The sequence below is a fragment of the Mytilus galloprovincialis genome, chromosome 6 (assembly GCF_965363235.1).
Source record: "Mytilus galloprovincialis chromosome 6, xbMytGall1.hap1.1, whole genome shotgun sequence".
In the NCBI taxonomy this organism is placed as follows: domain Eukaryota; kingdom Metazoa; phylum Mollusca; class Bivalvia; order Mytilida; family Mytilidae; genus Mytilus; species Mytilus galloprovincialis.
Genome location: NC_134843.1, coordinates 47492790 through 47505889, shown reverse-complemented (window position 1 = coordinate 47505889; position 13100 = coordinate 47492790). Strand labels below are relative to the sequence as shown.

The following is a 13100-nucleotide window of genomic DNA, read 5'->3' as shown; positions in this document are numbered from 1 at the left end:
ACCTTTGGTGACCCCACAGTTTAAATGTCTATCGTAGGTACGTCGTGATCAGTGGTCGTTACAGACACATGTTCACGTAAATTGTCCCAGTCAATGGATGAATTTAATGTGTCAATCAATGGCCACAGCCACACTGTTTTGAATTTCATTCTATATTTCTCTATTGGCATGAAACATCAATGATATTGTTTTATAAACACTGTTTTAAAAACTTTGAATTAGGCAATATGCAAAGAATTTTCTAGTTCTATGCACAGATTATCGTAGTCCAATTTGGTATGAATTTATCATTGGATTTTTAACTGAGTCCTCAATGCTCTTCAAACACAATCGTGATTCGCTAGATAATTTTTTTTTTGACTTGATTGGAATTTTCATCTAAGTTAGATTAGAATTGTTAAAACTTTTCTATCAAAAATGAGGAGACATTCATGTTAATCTGATTATAAAATTATATAAAAAATATTTCCTTTTTCATATCAAACATGGGCTTCACACAAATATCACTTACAAACATTAAAAATACATGTGTCGTACATCTTACAAATATCAATTAAAATTATAATGTAAAAATGTTTATAAAATATTTCTTTTTTCATATCAAACATGTGCTTCACTCAAATATCACTAACAAACATTTGGAAAACATTTCTTTCATACATCTTACAAATATCTATTAAACATATTATCTTAAAACGTTTATGAAACAGTCTTTAACTAATATTTTCTAAATAAAATCGAAAAAATATATTGTTATGATGTTATTGAAATATTCATTAGATATTACCATTTTTATATTTTTAATTAGGTCAAGAAAATTATATTGATGTTACATCAAAAAGATATTTTATTATACATCAAACCTATGCGTTACATAGATATTAATCAAAAATGTTTTATAAATATTTCTTTTACACATCTAAAAAATATATATATTAAATGTAATATAAAAAATGTCCATCGGATATTGATTGAATATTGCAAAGAAATATCTCCTCAACATACAATTGTTCTCATTTATAAAACTGTCTATTTACATTTTAAAAACATCAGCAAAGAATATTTATTTATTATAAAAAAAATATTTACAAAAATGTGTTTATATTAGCAATGAAACATTGGGATGAAATATTATTGTTAGAATATCATTCATGCATAATTTCTGATGTAAATAAAATGTCTATAAAATATTTTTTGGTAAATATTCATGACAAACATATATATAACCAGTTAATAATATCATGAAAATATTATGTGTTAGCTGGGATATCTTTTATATAAAAAGATTGACAATCGAACTCCTTCACTTACACTTTGAAGTACTGTCACTTCACCTTAGAAACTGTTCACATGTATAGACACATTTCTATATGAAATCCACAGGCACTTGTTTCTGTCAATATGGGGTTTTCTATCCATACCCGTACGAAAAATCACATGGTAGCTAACGGAAATTTTCAATGTGTTCGCTTCAACCAATATTTTTTTTTTTAATTTCCCTTGACTTTTTCACGATTAAAGGGCACCAGTCTGTCGGTAATTGATTTATCTTTACATTGAAACAACTTTCACGTACCTTGAGAATACCCCTCAAAAAGTATAACACACTTGAGATGAGAATTATTGACCTTTTTCCAGACCATTGAATTTGTAAGTACTTAACTTCCGGTTATCTTAGGAAGTAAATATATAAACAGTGCAATCTGATTGGTCAAATTTATCTGGTTACCTGTTTATTTATACTAGTTACCAGAAACCAGAAAAATGTGACCAATGGTATTACACAGTTATATTTACTTCCTAAGTTTACCGGAAGTTAAGTACTTACAAATTCAATGGTTTGGAAAAGGTCAATAATTCTCATCTCAAGTGTGCTATACTGTTTGAGGGGTATTCTCAAGGTACGTGAAAGTTGTTTCATTGTAAAGATAAATCAATTACCTACAGACTGGTGTATGGCACGCCGTTATTATATTTATTCAATTTCGAGATATCTTATTTAGTTATTAATTAATAGAGATATCTTATTAACTTATAGAGATATCTTATAAACTAATACAGATATCTTATAAACTTTTAGAGATATCTTATTAACTTATAGAGATATCTTATTAACTTATAGAGATATCTTATAAACTAATAGAGATATCTTATAAACTAATAGAGATATCTTATTTACTTTCAAATTAAATAAGATATCTTATAAGAATTAAAGATATCTTAATACTTAATAAGATATCTTGTTAAATAAATAAGATATCTTCAAATTTGAATAAATATAAAAACGGCGTGCCATACTGGTGTCCTTTTATTCGTGAAAAAGTCAAGGGAAATTAAAAAAATATTGGTTGAAGCGAACACATTGAAAAATTCCGTTAGCTACCTTGTGATTTTTCGTACGGTTATGGATAGAAAACCCCATATTGACAGAAACAAGTGCCTGTGATGAATTCCGTAAAAGTATCCAAATTCCACCACAAATTCCATCATGATATAAGTTGTTAAAAAGTATTTCATGATTGAGTTTATCAAAGGCGTTTTTGACATCAAGAGTAATGAAGTATAAAAAAATGTTATCTTAAAAGTTCCTTATAACAGTCTGCTGTTTGTGTAACAATAAACCGCTGTGTTTAGTGATGATGCCTTTTCCGCGAAGTCATGTTGTTATTTATTTTGTTTTGGTAGCAGAGCTGGTTCAGTTCTGTCTTTCAAGAGGCTTTCTAGTACTGTTGAAAACGTACTAGTAGCTGTTATACCTCTGTAAATATTTAGGTATACATCTTGTCTTTGCCGGTTTTAAATACTGGTGCAACAGTTCCGGATTTTTTTTCTGGCACGTCTAGATTGTCAAAAATAAAATGTATGATGAATACTATAAACGGTATAATATCTTCTGGTCCATTCTTAAAACGCTCTGAGCTAATTCCATTAACGTCTTGTGATTTTCCTGTTTTCATCTTACAAGACTCTTACAAATTGATGACTGTACACAGAGCCTTGGCTCACACGGCTAAACAACAAGCTATAAAGGGCCCCAAAATTACTAGTGTAAAACCATTCAAACGGGAAAACCAACGGTCTAATCTATATGAAAAAAACGAGAAAAGAGAAACACGTATAAATTACATCAGATTCCTGACTTAGGACAGGTGCAAACATTTACAGCGGGATCAAATGTTTTAATGGTACCAAACCTTCTCCCTTTTTCTGAAACAATAGTTTAACATCACAACATACACAAACACACGATAAAATATCAATTGAAAGGCTTAACTCCATCAAAAAAAGTAAATTAACACACTATGAACGAATAAATTTGATCTGCGATACCTGAATGCAAATACATAGTTAATATAATTATTAGGGACAAACATTTAAGGCCAAAAACAAGCAAACAAGTCCAAACAATGCTATGGCAAGACACCACCACGAAATATTTAACAACCCTTAGAAAATCATCACTTTTGAAAAAACCGGTTTCATAATATATACATAATATATATGCAGTGGCGGATCCAGGGGGTGGGTGGGGGTTCGGGGGTTGGAACCCCCCTTTTTTTACGATCAATGCATTTGAATGGGAACATGTAGTTGGACCCTTCCCCCCTTTTCAAAGTTGTCCTGGGTTAGGACCTCCCTTTTTAAAATGGCTGGATCCGCCCCTGTATATGCCTGGTTTCTATGAAGTTAAACTGAAGGTAAAATATTTAGAAGGCTACGGTAACATGGAAATGTAACAATAATAATAAAATTATTGTTACATTGGAGACTAATTGCTGGAATACAGGGTTGGGTTAGGATCCGATTAATTACGAATGTAACAATAATATACGAGTCTACGGTTACATTGCGTTATTGTTACATATTAATGCACTTCAATGTACGCTATATTTATTAAACTTGAACCTTATGTAGTTTTGATGCTTATTCTTTTCGCCAATAAGAACGAAATTACGATCACATAATATCTGGACTCTGTAAATGAAAGCACTGATTCCATCATGTAGTTTTTTAATATGTCGGCAAATGTTAACATCGGCACTGAATTGCCTTCAAAATATAATATAAACATCGCAAGAGTAAACATATTTTTTCATATGAATCATGACCGTGAGACATTGAAAGTTTCTTTAACTTCAAAAAGGGATAGTGCAAAATGGAATTGTACAGTATGCAATACAGACGTACACATTGCTGCATCGCTCGTTTGTGATGACTGCTTAGAGTGGAATCACCAAAATGCGTCGGACTAAAACATGCTTCCATAAACAACATACGGGATTTGTAGAAACTGACATTGTAAATGAAAAAAAAAAAAAAAAGTGTATGCAATATTGCAAAATTCAAATAAAAGTTTTCAAGTTTTATTTTGCATAAATATAACAACAACGCAATGTAACCGTACTAGACTCACTTATTATTGTTACCGACTCGTAATTAATCGGTTCCTTACCCATGCAACCCTGCATTCCGGCAAATTAATCTCCAATGTAACAATAACTATTTTATTATTGTTACATTTCCATGTAACCGTAGCCAGTGCCAGAAACATATAATACAACAATTATATGTCTCTGCCAGTGCCTATTTAGAAAGCTGTGAAAATTGAAAAATTTGGTTGAACAGATAGGGATTTTAAATTGGTGGTCTGACACCTATATATATATATATATTTTAATCCAAAATCCTGAATATAATAATATAAACACTAGACTGTAAATTTAATTATTTCTTTCTATTAATTCCGTCTGGATGGAGGACACCCAGTGTTTTTATCCAAAACTTCTCCCGATTCTCTATGCCTATTTTGCCATGTACAATCCTGTTCGATCACAAGGATCTTCATGTGATCAAAATCTTTCAGATTGTGATCTGGTAACCTGAAGTGTTGGCTGACCGGAATATACGGTTTTTTTGTGAGGTCACTCCTGTGTCCATTAAGGCGTTTGTGAAATGGCTGCATAGATTCACCAACATATTGGAGACCACATCTAGGACACTCAAGAACGTAAATCACGTTTGAGCTTTTGCAGTTGACATTGCAGAAGATCTTGTATGTCTTTTCTGTGGTCTTACTGTGAAATGTTGATGAATGCTGCAATTGGTTGCAACATTTGCAGCGCTTATCCCCACAAGGCTGGCAATTACCTACAGTATGGTTAGGTTTGGAAAGGTCAGCACGGACAAGTATATTTCTCAGGCTGTTAGGTTGTTTGAAGGCAATCATGGGAGGCTCAGGAAAGGTTTTGGATAACTTGGAATGTTTCTCGATTGCCGTCCAATGATCACGAATGGTCTTGAAACTGTTTCTCAGGCATGGATGGTAAGTGGGCACACATGGGATTCTTTTACTTTTCTTTTTTTCTTTGTAAGTTAGCAGACTGCTTCTGGGGATGGATTCCGCTTTTCGAAAACTATTTTTGATGTTTTTGTTTTTATATCCCCTTCTTTTCAAATGTCCTTTGAGCTGCCCCAGACGTTGTTTTGTGGTGTCTTCAGAGGAACAGATTCGCCTTATTCTGAGAGCTTGGCTGTATGGAATGCTCTTCGTGCAGTGTGGAGGATGGCAACTTTCAGGCGACAAGTATTGATGAGTATCTGTAGGTTTAGAGTATATATCTGAGTTTATTATACCTACAGAGAGGGTGCTAGATGTATCAAGGAAGTTTATGGTGGAATTAGATGTTTCATGGGTGAATTTGATGGTAGGGTGTTGATTGTTAGCATTTGTTATAAAAGTTTGTAATTCTTGGTCTCCCTTGTCCCATTTCATGTCAACGTCATCAATGAATCGATACCAGGAAAGCGGTTTTTCGATGGAGCACTCCAGCAGTTGCTTTTCAACTTTACCCATGAATATATTGGCATAAGATGGAGCCATTTTTGTACCCATAGCAGTGCCATTCGTCTGTAAATAGTGTTCTCCTTGGAATGTGAAGTTGTTCTTTTTCAAGACCATAGTAAGCATTTCTACTAAGCAATCAGTAGGTGGAATTTTAAGAGATCGAGAGTCCCAAACTTCTCTACATGCTTCAATACCATCCGCATGGGGAATATTCGTATAGAGGGAGGTGACATCCATTGTGACAAGAGTAGTATTGGCAGGTAAAGGGTTTTAATCCTGCATTTTTAGTAGGTAATCTGTAGAATCTTTTATAAAAGATGGCAAGTTTTCTACATGTGGTCGAAGATAGTAATCAACCAATTCGGATATTTTTTCGGTGGGATGGCCATTAGCTGAGACGATTGGTCTTCCTGGGTTACCAGGTTTATGAATTTTAGGGAGGAGGTAGAATAGCCCAGGTTTAGAATCTTCAGGTTTTAAATATTTGAGAGTATCTATATCAATGATGATATTGTCACACATTTCCTTTAAACATTCTGTTATTTCCTCGCTGAATTGGAGGGTGGGGTCCGAAGTCAGTTTTTTGTAAGACCTATATTGACTTATAATTCTGAAATAACATATTTGGACTCATATATAACATTTTTCAAAGCTAAAAAAAGAGCTTTGGTTTCTGGAAAAATTGTGGACCCATTTAATTTTATTGACAAGACTTCAACATGTTCAATAGATTAGAAAATTGCATCTTGGTTATTGCAAGTTTACCCTTGGCACTAACAAGAGTGCCTCAAATTTTGGTACAAGGAACGAATTGGGAAGACTGCCTATTGAATGTCATATAAAAACCCAAACTATTATGTATTTAGCAAGGCTTTTCACTTCAAATTTGAACCCCTTATTACATGAATCTTTTCAATTAACTAAAACTTTGGATTCTAGTGGCTCCTATTCATGTTTCACTTTTGCAAAAGATATTCTTTCTGAATCTAACATTGATATAGATAGACTAAAAACCTGTGATAATTTAAAACAATTAAAAAATATTAAAAGCTATATTAAACCCCAAATAAACTCATACTACAACAACCTGTTGATGGATAAGTTGAAATCTATTGATGATAAAAGTAAATTAAATTTTTATAAAGGACTTGAGCCAAATCTATTGATCAAACCTTTTCTCTCTAACCCAAACTTTGAATTTAGAAAATCAATTACAAAACTTAGAATCAGTGACCATTCATTATTAATTGAAAAAGGAAGGCGTTTTAAAATTCCTAGCGAAGAGAGACTTTGCAAAAAATGCAAAGTACTAGATGATGAGAAACATTTCTTAATAAATTGTTCTCATAATTCAAATATTAGATTAACATATTTTAATTGCATTAACAGAGAAAGTAATTCATTTGCTTATCTCACTGACAATGACAAAGTTATATATATACTTAACCCATCAACACCAACACAAGTGAATAAACTAGGATCCTTTATAAAAAAGTCAATAGAACTGAGGACAGGGGACCCTTTAATATTTACCTGAATTCGTGTATATATATTGAGTATTTAGTTATTGTCTTTATTTGTTTATGTTGTTGGCATATGTCACAAACTGTAATTTTTATATGGCAATAAAACTTTGAATTGAATTTAATTGAATTGAATTGAATATATAGCACACCTACTGTAGAACTATTATATGTACAGTTCTTTCCATTCGACGAAATTTGCTTCATGATTAGTGTATTTTGATACGAATAGACCACTTTCGAGTTCATCCATCACCGGAAAAAACTCGTCAATTATACGCGCCTTTATGACGTCATTTACCAGATAGAGGGGGTCGCCTGTATCCCTGCACTATTTACGTTCACCAAGCGTCTTAGTGATCGTCATTGTGCAGGATAAACTAGAAATAATGGTTGTTCTGTAGGTACTTAATGACAATTCCCTTATGACAGCAATGCTGATTGTCAATTTTGAGAATTCAATTTGCCGAATAATTCGTACAATATAGAATTATAGTTTTCCAACCACTCGCTCAACATTAGAATGGAAGTGACGACGCCCCTAAACGCACAAATGACGTTCACTAAAACCAGAGTTTTTGACGGAAATGCATCGAACTCGAAAGTTTTCTATTGAATTAAACTTTGCTTTCTTGATGGATCATCATGTAAATTGTTGAATAAATATAATCATTTATTCTATCAAAATATTGTATTCAAATTTCAAACATTTTTATTTCAAACATTTCAAACGAATATAATGAAGTAGAAGGGTTGAGTTAATTAAAAATTTATATAAACATTTACCATTTATACCCACTTCTATTTTTGGTTTCGGTTTAAGTGTCGGTATCAGCTTATGGTGAACATATGTCTGATAGGAAGTGCACACGGATTCCATCGTGCTTTCAAGGGGTGCCTCGAATAACGGAGGAATTTACGTACACTACTATTTTAAACCGCATGTGACATTCGTATCTTTCCCACGTTCTTCTCAGAACTTGGAAAATGGCAGACGGAGAAGTTGATCGAACAGTTTGGGTCGGAAATTTACCCGAAACCGTTACAGAAGAGCTCTTATTTGAATTGTTTTTACAGGTCTCTTAATTTCTAGCTTTTAAAAAAAGGAGTAGATTCAGTAAGGCCCCTTTTTGACCCCAAAATATAGCAGTTTTACAAAATTGTGAAAATGACATAAAATGTAATCTTTTAGCTATTTACGGGTCTCACTAATTAGCGACAACAAGCGTCAAGAAGCGACAACAAGCGACAAGAAGCGACAACAAGAATTATTTTAGCGACAAGAAGACTATTTAGCGACATTTTTTTTATTAGATATAAAGAAATTTGTATTTAATGTTTTTTTTTAAAATATACGAGCAGATATGTCGAATTAAAATGTTTTATTATATAGATAGACAAAGAAATGAAACATTTGTGAGGAAGAAAGAGATTGTGAAGTTTATATTAGTATATTGGTAGATGAAGAAATTTAACATTTGTGAAGAAGAAAGAGATTGAGCTTCTTTTTTTATTTTTAAATATGAAGAATATGTATAAGATAATGTATGTATCTGTTTTCATCAAAGTCAAAGTATGAATAAACGAATGGAGATTTATATGGAGCGGGTATAATGGAATATAATATTTTGATTCATTTGCTTAATACTATGCTCTAAGTGTTGCCATCTTTATTATTTAAGCGTGTTTCCAGACCCCACGACGAGAACGTGGTTCTACCTTGGGGTCCATATATATTTTTTTTTTTTTAATTATTTTTAGTCATTATATAGATCTAGTAATATGTACATTCCTATCTAACATAATATTTATACATTTTGTACATGATGGTCCCATTTTGATAAGCAGACATGTGGAACATCAAATGAGATTAACGAGTCACGTGTCCCCTGTTTTATTGCTACAATAACATCCAATTAACACCTTCAACTTTGTACACGCGTCAGACTATACAATTACACGCGCCAGAATATACAATCATTGTAAATAGTGAACACCTGTTGAAAACATTCACATTTCAATTTTCTTTTCCTCCTGTTTGATTTCAGTTCTTTGTATCTCACAATTTGTGTCAATATTTTCAGGACAATGATGCACAAATAATTCATTTTGCGAGCTTAATATATATTGCACGAAAAGAGTTTTAAAAAACAAATTATAAGATTAATAATATGTTCTAAAACACAAGGAAAAGTAATCTCATAGTACAATAATTAAACGTTATACTGGCTGTTATTCATAATAGATGATAACATATTATGTAAATAATGCTTCATTTTTTTCTATCAATTTTAACTTTCTTGTTGCTAAAATTATTTTCTTTTGCATATTCTTTTAATATTTATTGCAATAATTAATTTTATTAAAAAAAATGTTTTCTTGTCGCTAAATAGTTTCTTGTCGCTTGTTGTCGCTAAAATAATTCTTGTTGTCGCTGAAATTCTTGTTGTCGCTAATTAGTGAGACCGCTATTTACTAGTCCAAATAATTATGACGTCTGGCAAGGCTATTTTTTTTTTCTGGGACGCCTTCATAAAATCGTACACAGAAGACTAAGTTTATGATATATACATGCACTGGTTCAAGAACTGGATAAACATTACTCTTCACCAGTCACTTGTTTCATATGACTTTAAGATTTTGTTCAGTTTTGGCAGATTTTGGGTTTAATCAGAGACATATAATACAAATTAACCCACTGTCATTGACTCCTCTTTTATTAATTTTTACATTTCAATGGGTTAACAAATAGCACTGCTTACAAGTCTTCTATGCTGCACATAAAAAAAAGGTCCTTGTACCACCATATAATAGTTTAAATAAAATGCTTTGCTGAGTCCAGCCTGATACGACTGCAATGGTTGAACCCTGAACAGATGGGGCTAATTTGGACAAAATATTTAAGCTTCAATCATACTGTCTGAATTTTGATTGTGATCAAAATTTTGACATAAAAACAAAATTGAAACTTTTCAAAATTTGAAGTTTACGTTTTGGGCAATTACCCCCAAACTCAATCCCAGCCTTCCCTTTGTGATATGGAACTTTAATGTCAGAGAGATGCATATACTTACACACAAGTTATTGTCCGGAAACAAAATATGTCTTCAGACGATAACACACGGCAGACGACGACATCATATCATTATACTATTTTTTGCGGTCATATAAAAATGACTTTAGACATACAGACATGTGATAGAGGCCAACAGTAAGCTTAAGGTTTAGATAAGAATAGTTATACAATATTCATTTGATATTGATAATTGATGTGCTACATGTAAAATAAAAAAAATGATTGTGTTGCTGTGTATCTACATGTTAGTGATTTCTAGCTGACAGGTACAAATGTACTAACTAATGATAAATTGATACTTATAGGCTGGTCCACTGCAAAAAGTGAAGTTGGCTACAGACAAAGATGGCAGGTCAAAAAGATTTGCATTTATCACATTCAAACATGCATGTTCAGTACCATATACGATAGATCTGATGTCTGGTATACAGTTGTTTGGCAACAGTCTCAAACTTCAAACTAGAACAGGTATGAAAAAATGCCAGGAAGATGTTTATTATATTTAAATTTACTCCTTCGTTTTTCCTTATCAAATTGAAATTCTTGAAATTATATATAAAATTACAATGTCTTTTCTCCAATAGACAGCATTTTTTTTCTAAACAATTGAAATGCCATGATATAAATTATATCTGCCCTAAAATTTTCAGACCAATCGGGCAACCTGTTGTTGGGTTGCTACCCCAGAATTGGTAATGTTCAGAAAATTTTGCAGTTTTTGGTTATTATCTTGAATATTATTATAGATAGAAATAAACTGTAAACAGCAATAATATTCAGCAAAGTAAGATCTACAATGAAGTCAAACATGGCCAAAATGATCAATTGTCCCCATAACTAAGGAGTTACACATGTATTCTAAAGTCAATTTAACAATTTTTGTAATTTTTTGTAATCTTTTACAAAAGTCTTCTTCTGAAACACCTGAGACAAATTTAACCAAACTTGGCCACAATTAGCATTAGGGTATATAGTTTAAAGAATGTGTCTGATTACCCTGCCTGCCAAACAGCATGGCAGATATGGCTAAAAATAGAACATAGGGGGAAAATGCAGTTTTTGACTTATACCTCTGAAACTAAAGCAAAAGTATATTGGTTGCGTTATTTCAATTGTAAATAAAAATATCAGGTGAGCGACAAAGGCTGCTTGGAGCCTCTAGTTCTTATTATTACATATATAAAAGTATGGCAATTGCTCATATATTATGTAGGAAGAGCTTCCTTTCTACAATAGTAATCAGTCAATTTGTGTACAAAGTAAATGAAATGAAGTTTTATTTTTATGTCTTCGACAGGATCATCTCACAATTCACCAAATCCATCTAGCCAGCAGTCACCAGTCTATACAAATTACTCACAGTATTCAGTCAGTAATAACAATACTAGCCCAATGACAAGAGGAAACACATGGCATGGGAAAGAAAGATATGGACGACAGAACAGTGAGGGGTCATATAATTCAAGACAAACTCCAAGCAATATGGGAGGTCCAATGTTATCACCACGAAATTGTGACCAGTTACCTTTACAAGGCCATAGTCCAGACAGCAATATTGATCCCTTATCACTTCAGATACGGAGAGAGAGAGTTCTACAGCAGCAGAAGGTCTCTTTAGATGCTCATCGTCAGAGAAACTATCCTCCACAAAATCCTTATGGGAACTTTCAACCTTGGCAACAGCAACAACAACAAAGATCATACAGAAGATATTAATAATATCTGAGCAGTGACTTTTATTTTATTTTCATTTTTGTTCTTATTAAAGCCTTCATGATCATGATATCGTGAATGTGTATGATTCCATCTGTATTCTAAACCTTATAGTTTCCGTTTTCCAAGTATAAGTTGAAAGTATTGTCTTTTTTCAAGGAGGTTCAGGTTTAGAGTTGAGTTTCCCATCAATCCATTGGATATTGTTTTGTAAACACTTTTAAGTTAAGGACATTTTATACGCAGGTAGCTTCAATTTAAAACACTCACACATACAATAACTAGTTGGTGAGGTCTAAGTGGGAACAATGTATGTGCCTGGGTATATGTAAAAATAGTAATATGATAATGATATACTGAGAGAGTATGGTTACAATTGTTGGACGATTTGTTGATGTTGTCTATCAAAAATTGAATGATTTTGAGTGGAGGTGCCCACTCCTACCAAGACGATATAACTAACATTGCTGTGGACATAGCAATATGTTTCCCCTGTCCTACGTCTGGTCTTGTTGGCACTCAGTTGTACACTTCTTGCCATATCTTTTTCTGAAACTTGTATCATAGGTTTATATGATTAATGTCTTGGTCAAGCTCGAAAATTTTGGTTAATTAAAAAAGATAATTTAGTTTATAGTATAACCTTTATCTGAGACTACTATAAGACATTTTATAGTAGTCTAAGCCTTCATTAAGAACGCTCAAAGCCAAGTATTTGACAGCCAAATATGTATAAGTACCACATTCTTTTAAAATTTTAACAAGGTCCCATCTGATTCACGCCACCTTAAATAATGTAATACAAATAGACAAGAAATACGCAAAAAAGATTGAAAAAACATCGATACAAATTTTTTATCTGCTAACACCGAGTACCTGTGATCTGCATTGGGTGCATAACCTACACATGTGTACTTACAAACAACGTTATAATGCTGGGTCT

The 13100-nt window shown here is 32.5% G+C and overlaps 1 protein-coding gene across 1 annotated transcript; it reads left to right on the top strand.

Annotated features, from left to right (window-relative positions):
- Positions 1-8301: 8301 nt before the first annotated feature.
- LOC143079725 (RNA-binding protein 7-like) lies at positions 8302-12227 on the top strand. The gene is made up of 3 exons (XM_076255269.1): positions 8302-8445; positions 10750-10912; positions 11742-12227. Exons 1-3 carry the CDS (start codon positions 8356-8358, stop codon positions 12158-12160), a joined length of 672 nt encoding a protein of 223 aa, XP_076111384.1. The 5' UTR covers positions 8302-8355; the 3' UTR covers positions 12161-12227.
- Positions 12228-13100: the final 873 nt, after the last annotated feature.

What these genes read in the sequence shown, in the direction of transcription:
- LOC143079725 (XM_076255269.1), top strand. Translation starts at nt 8,356, where the DNA reads ATGGCAGACGGAGAAGTTGATCGAACAGTTTGGGTCGGAAATTTACCC. An exon ending in TATTTGAATTGTTTTTACAG is followed by an intron (nt 8,446 to 10,749) that starts GTCTCTTAATTT and finishes TGATACTTATAG; the next exon opens with GCTGGTCCACTGCAAAAAGT. An exon ending in CAAACTTCAAACTAGAACAG is followed by an intron (nt 10,913 to 11,741) that starts GTATGAAAAAAT and finishes TGTCTTCGACAG; the next exon opens with GATCATCTCACAATTCACCA.